Source organism: Notolepis coatsorum (genome assembly GCF_963971535.1).
Source record: "Notolepis coatsorum genome assembly, chromosome: 5".
Lineage (NCBI taxonomy): Eukaryota > Metazoa > Chordata > Actinopteri > Aulopiformes > Paralepididae > Notolepis > Notolepis coatsorum.
Window position 1 is genome coordinate 135,570,093 of NC_140169.1, and position 10,000 is coordinate 135,580,092.

General features: G+C 44.9%; 2 protein-coding genes across 2 annotated transcripts in view; both read left to right on the forward strand.

Moving 5' to 3' along the window:
• The window catches only part of prdm1c (PR domain containing 1c, with ZNF domain), a 14,631-nt gene extending 11,702 nt beyond the window's left edge, over positions 1-2,929 (forward strand). Inside the window, exons 4-6 of the mRNA XM_084314685.1 lie at positions 1-517; positions 1,463-1,591; positions 1,975-2,929. The exon at positions 1-517 is cut by the window's left edge and continues 517 nt beyond it. Of these exons, the coding sequence (XP_084170811.1) occupies positions 1-517; positions 1,463-1,591; positions 1,975-2,550 (1,222 nt within the window). The 3' untranslated portion in view covers positions 2,551-2,929. The remainder of the gene's footprint in view (positions 518-1,462; positions 1,592-1,974) is intronic.
• A 4,720-nt stretch (positions 2,930-7,649) lies between these two features.
• The window catches only part of xkr5a (XK related 5a), a gene marked incomplete at its 3' end in the record, with an annotated part of 42,310 nt that continues 39,959 nt past the window's right edge, over positions 7,650-10,000 (forward strand). The window contains 1 exon segment of the mRNA XM_084315067.1: positions 7,650-7,781. Coding sequence (XP_084171193.1) covers positions 7,667-7,781 — 115 coding nt within the window. The 5' untranslated portion in view covers positions 7,650-7,666.

The following is a 10,000-nucleotide window of genomic DNA, read 5'->3' on the forward strand; positions in this document are numbered from 1 at the left end:
CAGTGGACACAAAGACTTCACACTTGCACTGACCAACACCAACCAAGACCTCAACCGCTCGCTAACTACTGCGCACAAAGACAGCAAGGACCCTCGGTTCACGAGGAGAAACTACCTCAGGCTCCCCAATGTGATGCCGTCGCGTGACCTCAGAGATATCAAACACTCCCCTTCCACCGGTATGCGCGAGGACCTCTCGCCGACGGCCACGACCGGCGCCTGGTCCGCGGCCACCTCCCTCAGGGTGGCGTCGTCCTGCCTCGCGCCCAGGGTCGGCTCGCCGCCGGCGGGCAAGGCGGCCTCTTCCGACTGCCTGCCGTCCAAACCCACCTCGGCCGCGCAGAGAATCGGCCAGAGCGGCGGCGCCGAGGACGCGGTTGACCTCCAGAAGGACAAACAAGGCGCGCGGACCATCGGTTACAAGACCCTGTCTTACCCGCTCACCAGGCAGAACGGAAAGATCCGGTACGAGTGCAACGTCTGCGGCAAGATCTTTGGCCAGCTGTCCAACCTCAAGGTTAGTACTTTATCGTGTCACCGACATAGAGATAGTTTGCCTTGTTGAGAAACCCACCTGATTCCCCACCTGATTCATTATGAACTAGTAACTCTTCCAGTCTATCTAAGAAACCCATCTGATTCATTATGAACTAGTAACTCTTCCAGTCTATCTAAGAAACCCATCTGATTCATTATGAACTATAGTAACTCTTCCAGTCTATCTAAGAAACCCATCTGATTCATTATGAACTATAGTAACTCTTCCAGTCTATCTAAGAAACCCATCTGATTCATTATGAACTATAGTAACTCTTCCAGTCTATCTAAGAAACCCATCTGATTCATTATGAACTAGTAACTCTTCCAGTCTATCTAAGAAACCCATCTGATTCATTATGAACTATAGTAACTCTTCCAGTCTATCTAAGAAACCCACCTGATTCATTATGAACTAGTAACTCTTCCAGTCTATCTAAGAAACCCATCTGATTCATTATGAACTAGTAACTCTTCCAGTCTATCTAAGAAACCCACCTGATTCATTATGAACTAGTAACTCTTCCCGTCTATCTAAGAAACCCACCTGATTCATTATGAACTAGTAACTCTTCCAGTCTATCTAAGAAACCCACCTGATTCATTATGAACTAGTAACTCTTCCAGTCTATCTAAGAAACCCATCTGATTCATTATGAGCTGGTAACTCTTTCAGTCAATGTTTTTTGTTTTTGTTGTAGACACAACCTCACTTCCGCTAGCATTGCTGACAAAAACAAGTGCTTATCAGATCTTTTTATTTATTCATTTTGAAAGACAAAAGTCCTAATTCATGGCAAATCAGACAGGCTTCTTAAAAAGACGAATTATCTCTTTTGACAAAAGCAAAACAAGAAATAGGCCAGTATTTGTGGGGGGAAAAAAGGGAAAATAAATGAATAAACTGCTGTCTCATTGGCCTCAGGTTCATCTGCGGGTGCACAGCGGAGAGCGTCCGTTCAGCTGCCAGACCTGCAGCAAGGACTTCACCCAGCTGGCCCACCTGCAGAAACACTACCTCGTCCACACGGGGGAGAAACCACACGAATGCAAGGTATGCTTACAGTGTCAGCGATACTTCAGAAGCGCCAGACATATTGTCCTAAATTATTTTACTTTTCCCCCGTAACAAGACAGGGGGGTTCTGCAAAGTCAAGAAAGTTACAGTGACGTGATCTTCTCAAACGCATTCCCCTAAACTAGACCATCTGGACATAGAAATATCAGATTTTGCTCATTTAGCATTTATCTGTCGATGTGCTAGGGTTTTTAAACGTATGTATTCCTTATTTAATTTAATTCGATTGTATATAATTCAGTATTGTTATCTTTCCTTCATTTGATCTCTCCTATTCCTTGCATTGCCTGCTCACATTGCAAGTTCCCCGCGGGGATAAAAGCCTCATCTCATCTACCTTGATGTCCCGCTCTCTTCAGGTGTGCCACAAGCGCTTCAGCAGCACCAGCAACCTGAAGACCCACCAGCGCCTCCACTCGGGCGAGAGGCCCTACCTGTGCAAGCTGTGTCCGGCCCGCTTCACCCAGTTCGTCCACCTCAAGCTGCACAAGCGCCTCCACAGCGGGGAGCGCCCCCACCGCTGTCCCCACTGCCCCCGTGCCTACCTCCACCACTGCAGCCTCCAGGTGCACCTCCGGGGCTTCTGCCCCTCCGTCGTCGCCCCCCACGGGGGGCCCTCCCCGGACGAGCTGCACCGCGTCAACGCCGAGATCGACCGGTTCGACCTGAGCGAGGCGGCGGAGCGCCTGGAGGCCATGGCGGAGGAGGCCGAGCAGGTGGAGAAGGGGAACGTCGTCGGTCTGATGCAGGAGATGGAGATGAGGACCTCCGGTTACCACCAGCAGGGGGGCGGTGCCGGTGAGATCACGTCCTTGGAGCTGAGCATCTATAGGACGGCGAGGGAGGCCTCGGTCCTGAGGCTGCATCACAACGGCGCCGCACCTCTGCATCCGGCCGACATCAAGCTGGAGTCGGGCTACATATCGGAGCCCTAAGACACTCTCGCTAATCCGCCCGTTATAATCCTCAGAGCTCAGACCAGCAGCTGTCTGCCACTGCCCTATTTGAAGTAATGCTTTATTGCAAGCAGGAATAGCCAAGGTTACACCCAATCATAACTGCAGTATGTGAAGAAGTGCAGGGCTTTGACACGACCCCCCCCCCCCCCAGGGACCAAGGACTTCACTGTGCCTGTAATATCTCCATCCTTGTTAATTTATTACACAGTTCATTCTAATCTATAAAAGTCACAGAGACTGAGAGACTTGCGATGGAATCTGTTTTACAGGGTTTTCTACTATCTGTTTTGTATTTCTGTAATTATTTTGGCTACATGGAGTAATAACTAAAGAGATGTGATTGATTTATATGCATAAAGAAATAATGTGCCTCACTTCCGGTTCAGATTGCATTCCTGTTGTCGCAATGTGTGTGTGTGTGTGTGTGTGTGTGTGTGTGTGTGTGTGTGTGTGTGTGTGTGTGTGTGTGTGTGTGTGTGTGTGTGTGTGTGTGTGTGTGTGTGTGTGTGTGTGTGTGTGTGTGTGTGTGTGTGTGTGTGTGTATGAGCCTCCTTCTCTCCACCTGTGTACGTGTTGATTGATTGATTGATTGAAAACTGTATTAACAGATTGCAGAATGGGTACAGTACAGTACAGCTCAATACATACAATTGTTAAGGGGATGCAGACCAGAGAAAGACTTTCGTCTTGTTTACATCAGGGTCCCCCATTTTCAATTCATCGTAACATATATGACATACAGATAGACAGTACTGCTACATCTATACATTTATGACATACCAGATTTGCAAATACAGTACTGTTTGTGATACAAAAAGAGTCCAGAAAAAAGAGTATATACATTTGACGTAGAAACTGTACATTGGATTGGGGGGGTGGGGGGGACTGTTACATTGGAGGTGGTTGGGGGGGGGGGGGGGGGGTTGGGTAGGAGTGGGGGGAGGTTGGGTAGGAGGGGTGGGGGACACTGTACAACTGTACAAACAAGACTGTACATTGGAATATTGACAAGACCATACTTGGTAATTTACTGTACATTGGAGGGGGTTGTGTTCGGACATTTACAGGGGCCAGTTTCGAGTTGCAGTCTCCCTTAGGTGTTTTTTGAGAGTGTTTTTGAAAGTGGGTAGTGATTCACATTCCTTTACAGCTGTGGGTAGGGCGTTCCACATTGATGTGGCATAATTGCGAAACGTGTTTAGTCCCTTGTTTGAGCCGAATCTGGGTTTAACATGATTTGTGGAGCTCCCTCTGGTGTTGTGATCGTGGTATTCACTGACCTTTGGGAAGTATTTTGACATGTACATGGGTACCTTGGTCGTGTAGTGTATCTTGTAGACCAGGCCCATTGCAAGTTGCTGTACTCTGTCGTCTACTCTAAGCCATCCTAGGTTGTCAAAGTGGGCAGGGGTGAGGTGGGTTCTAGGAGTAAGGTCAAGCAGTAGTCTGACCAGTTTGTTTTGAGATGTTTGTAATTTTGTTTTTAGCGCCTTTGAGGTGCTTTGGTACCATGAGGTGCAAGCATAGTCGTAGTACCCTTGAATGAGTGCTCCTGCCAGAGTCTTCAGGGTATTCTTGTTTACCAGTGAGGAGATCCGGTACAAGAATCGAGTTTGTTGATTGACTTTTTTTATTACATTGGATGCCATTTTGTCACAGGAAAGATTTGCCTCTAGGATGGAACCCAGGTAGGTAATATCTTCTTTCCTTGTGACAATATTGTCACCCACTGTAACTGAGAAGCCGTCGGTCTTGCTGAGTTTGTTATTTGAACCGAAGAGAATGGACTCTGTTTTGCCCATGTGTAATGATAGTTTGTTATCAGCGAGCCATATGCAGATTTTGCCTAGTTCTGAGCTGAGGGTTTTTTCAACCTGTAACTTGTTCTTGTCAGAGACCAGCAGGGCTGAGTCGTCCGCAAACAGGAACAAGTTGCAGTCACAAGCTGACGACATGTCATTTGCATAAATTAGGAACAGTAGCGGACCTAGTATGCTTCCTTGTGGAACACCACAGCTTACTGTGAGGGGGGGGGGGATAGGGTACCGTTTACCTCCACCATCTGCTCTCTCCCCTCCAGGTAGGATTGCATCCAGCTCACTGATAGACTATCAAAACCAATTGCTTTTAGCTTGTCAATCAGAATGGTGTGTACATGTAATGCAATGGAAATAGCTTAATATGGGCCATGAATTTGTGGGCCATGAATGAACATAGCTGAAGGTTTGTGCATGTATGAGTGAGTGTGATGTGCGTGACCAACCATATACATGCATGTGACTACAGTGTGTAATCATGCATGAGGATAGTGCATTTAGTCCTGAAACACTTTCCAGCGAGTTTTAACCTCTTAAACATCGGACGGCCCGTGGGGGAAGGTGGGGAAAGTTGACGAAGAAGTTCTTTGTCCCGACTCAAGCGTCAGAATGAATGGAAGTGGACGGCCATTTTGGATAATCACGCTGTATTTTTCTTTTACCGGTACACACCGTACAAAAACCTTTCTCAAACGCACATTTTCCGTGGGATTTTTATAAAATTTGGACCTGTACTACATAAGACTTCAGGCTATGGAACCGCAGTGTTTTCCAGCTCCTACCTCTATGCTGGAACTTAAAAACAGGCATCTGATCTGGCAACCACTAAACAGAAATGTAAATACAATTTCTTTATTCTGTTAGCAACTTCAGAATGTTACCTTTCAAAATAGACCAGACTCATGCATGTGCTATAAGTATAAAGTATAAAGCTAAGCTTTGCAAAGAAGGTATGCAGTCGTCAAAAACAAAAACAAAAATGGCCCCGTTTTTGCCTGATGCTTAAGAGGTTAACATCCAATATGGGGGACCAGGTTGCGTCAATGACACAATATCTTCGACTAATAATAAGAACCTCCAGCCCCCGGAAGACGCGCACTCTCTTGTCTCCCACATCAGTGTCAGATGTGGATCGATGTCATCCTACTGTCGATGACTCCACAGTTTCTCTTGTTATGCTACATCGCATCTATTTCAAGTCAAACCCCTTGTGACCCTGTTCCACCTATACACAGATTCTTCGTAACGGACGGATATTATGGTTGAAGGTGCTGTAAGTGGTACTGTATTTTCTTTTGTTAAAATAAGTGGTCTACACTACAGTACATGTTAAAATAATAATAATAATAATAATAATAATAATAATAATAATAATAATAATAATAATAATAATAATAATAATAATAATAATAATAATAATAATAATAATAATAATAATAATAATAAACTTTATTTGTATAGCACCTTTTCACATTAGGATCTAACATCCCAAAAGGCCACCTTGTTTTTATGTTTGATTCAGTTTTAAAAATAGACACTAATAAAAAAGAGTAAGATAGAATAGACAGAGTAAAATAGTGCAATAGTGCAGTGCAATAAAATAGTAGAATAGAATAGAAATAAAATGAGCACATAAAGTGTAGACCTATACAATCACAGTTTTTACAGTGCAATAAAATAGTTCTGGATTACTGTTTAACAGTTTAAAGTCGTCTTTACCTTCTCTGTTTGGTATCCACAGTTAAAACCTGGCAGTGAAGGGAGGGAATCCTGCTTGATAGCCACTTTGACCCTTCAAACCTCCCTCGCCGGGCGCAGTTCCCTCTCTCAGGGCAGTTCTAGTCCTGGGTCCATTACACAGTTACAGTTTAGCAGTCTTTCTTCTTGCTTGATAGTTGATACCCATACACTTTAATACCTGACAGTTTAGAACCTGCAATAAAAAGGAATATAGAATGGACAGAGTAAAATGATAATAGCTCTACATTCTGACAGCCATCACTGATACTGTGTTTGGTCAGTATACGGTCTCTCAGTCCATCCACTCTACAGTAAACTAAATATAGATTTTCTGGTATCCCATTCCAACTTTATCCAATGAGGAGAGAGAACTCCACATAATTGGGAAGAAAAGAAAAAAGAAAAACGAGTTTTAAGCAAATATGTGATATATGATATAATGTGAACAAGTAAAATAATCTGCCAGAGCAGTAAGAAAATCTGTCTTGGCAATTTTTTTTTAAATGAGTACAAATATAGGGTTCTCTCTCCTGGTTGGATAAAGTGGGAACTGGATACCAGAAAATTAATGTTCTGTTTACTGCAGAGCGGAGGGACTGGGAGACCCATGTTACTGATCAAACACTCTACATCAGTGATGGCTGTCGGAATGTAGAGTTATATTTAGCACTTACTTTAATAACAAAGAAATATTTAAACTCTGGGTGGAGAGACTAAATGAGAGATGCTTTCCCAAAAGTATATACCGTGTGGGGGGGCCTGTTACGTGGCTATTGCCTGTGGCTGTGGCCCCCTGGGTCTCTGTATAAAAATACATTTACTTTTTAGTTCAGATCCCGGGGCTGAACATGCTAATCTGTGCCATGAGTGAATTAGTGTGGGAGGATAATGTGTGGTAAATACGACTCTAAATTATATATTATAAAAAATAAGGAGGGATACATTTACAGCATTCATCCTCCCATAATAATAAACAATCAACATGAACGATTGAGGCTTGACCACCACCGGTGTGTTCAAAGCTGAAGGATGCTGTGTTCACAGAGGTCAGTAATGTAGAGAGGGGTGGGCTGTTGTATACGCACGAGATGTGTTTTCCGTCATGTCTCCATCTTGTCATCATTGCACTATAAATCATATAACCCAAGGTCACGTCGTGTGTGTCCCAATACAACAATAACAAAATAAATAATAAAAAAAAAAAACAATAAAAAAAAAAGAAAAACGCGAGGATTTATAGAGAGACGGTTGGAAGAAAGTGGCGTCTAAGAAGAACGCCACGGTCTCCAAGGTGGAGCCAAGGTGAGACGGCAGCGCACCTACAATGGAGGGACCCTCCACACTGACTGGCCCTTTAATAAAAGCATGAGGCGTGTGACGTCGGATATGTCTTGACGTGCGGCTGGCTGGCAGGCAGCGCAGCGGGTCTGTCTGTAGGTACTACTAGGTAGCGGATCTGTCCACCGACGGCGGAGGAGGATGCCCTGCAGGATGATGCTCGTGTCCCCGGTTGTGTCCCCGGTCGAGCCGGCAGCATGATCAGCGCCGCTGGGGCGCTCGCCCGGAGGAGGAGCGGCTGCTGGGTCGCCTGGTGCCAAGCCGCCCTCTTCGGCGCGTCGGCGCTGGTTATTGTGGCTGAAAGGAGCGCGCGTAAGTAGAGCCATACCACCATCCAGATCCATCCCCAATAGTATAGTTGGGTGGGTTGCTGCTATACTTGCTATAGCTAGCTTGCTGTTATTTCAATGGAAGAATAACGGGATGTGGTGAATAACCTCTAATTCGCCTCCTCGTCGTATATAACGGACGTCAACTGACGCCACGACGTTACACTGAGGACTGGGTTTTGCGCTGCAGCCATGTTTCTCTCGGGGCGCAACGCAGGAGAGCTCTCCTCTCCAAACGGCCACAAACAATGATACTTCTGACCACATTCATATTATAAAAAATATATAGAAAAGAATACTAGCTATTACTACTTAGCTAACACTTGTCTTGCAAAACTGTAGCGTTGTACCCCAATTAAATGACCGTTATAGTGTGCCATGCTACCTGTAACGTTATATCTCTCCACTCCATGTGGTCCGTTTCGAGCAGCAGTGTTTCAATTGTGGTTTTCAAACCACTTTTCTGTTGTTTTATTGCACAGTCACGACACACTGTCTGCTAGCTTGGTGACTTAATGACTTGACCCTGACTGTCTGTCAGCCAGTGAAGAAGCATCATCCATCCCTCTCGGTACGCATCCCGTCATCTGGCGCACAGCGCTTTGTCAGGTGGACCGGGGTACTTCTTCCACACGGTAGCACCCTGCGCAGGTGTATTCAGTTGTACTACTGTACCATAATAAAAGCATAATAAACAGTTCATAGTGTACAAGCAACAGTCACGGCCCACCTCTGTCTACAACATGACAACATGTCGGAGTCACCCATCGGTGTTTGTGTTCAGGTGCTCTCTCTCTCTCTCTCTCTCGCTCTCTCTCTCTCTCTCTCTCTCTCTCTCTCTCTCTCTCTCCCTCTCTCTCTCTCTCCCTCTCTCTCCCCGTGATGCCCTGCTGAGTAAGCGAATCGATGGCAAGGGCAGGACACATGGGAGATGAGGTGACTGGATGCACCCGAAAAGTGACTTTGTCCTCGGGCTCGGATACCTTTTCCAATATAGATAAAAATACCACACAGCCAGAGTCAGTCCGCCACAGAGAGATGAGGCAATAAAGTAAACCAATCAATAATACTAACAGCACTTTGGCCCCCTGCTTCGCCAGCTGTTTAGACACATGGCTACAACCCACACCACACATACTACATAACTATTTTGTGTAGATGTAACTTAACATGGGACTCCAAACATTTACTAACCTGGTCGAAGGGCATCTCTCCTTTGTGGATGCAAGGTTGCTGTGCCAGCCAGCCTCTGCTTTAGCCTTCTTCACAATCCAAGGATTGTGGATGGCTTAGAGTAGAGTAGACGACAGAGTACAGCAACTTGCAATGGGCCTGGTCTACAAGATACACTACACGACCAAGGTACCCATGTACATGTCAAAATACTTCCCAAAGGTCAGTGAATACCACGATCACAACACCAGAGGGAGCTCCACAAATCATGTTAAACCCAGATTCGGCTCAAACAAGGGACTAAACACGTTTCGCAATTATGCCACATCAATGTGGAACGCCCTACCTAAAGCTGTAAAGGAATGTGAATCACTACCACTTTCAAAAACACCTACGGGAGACTGCAATTCGAAACTGGCCCCTGTAAATGTCCTAACACAACCCCCTCCAATGTACAGTAAATTACCAAGTATGGTCTTGTCAATATTCCAATGTACAGTTTTGCTTGTTCAGTTGTACAGTGTCCCCCACCCACCCTTCCTACCCAACCTCCCCCCACTCCTACCCAACCTCCCCCCACCTACCCAACCTCCTCCAATGTACAGTTTCTACGTCAAATGTATATACTCTCTTTTCTGGACTCTTTTCGTATCACAAACAGTACTGTATTTACAAATCTGGTATGTCATAAATGTATAAATGTAGCAGTACTGTCTATCTGTATGTCATGTATGTCATATATGTTATGATGAATTGAAAATGGGGGACCCTGATGTAAACAAGACGAAAGTCTTTCTCTGGTCTGCATCCCCTTAACAATTGTGTGTATTGAGCTGTACTGTACTGTACCCATTCTGCAATCTGTTCATAAAGTTTTCAATCAATCACTCAATCAATCAAACATTTGGTGGTTGTTTTTGTGTTTTTTAGCCATTTCTTTGCCAAAATATTGTGAGAATACGGTACTTAATAAAATAGCTTTGATCTAACAATTCCTGCAATTCTGAATGAATGAAAAATGAAAACTTT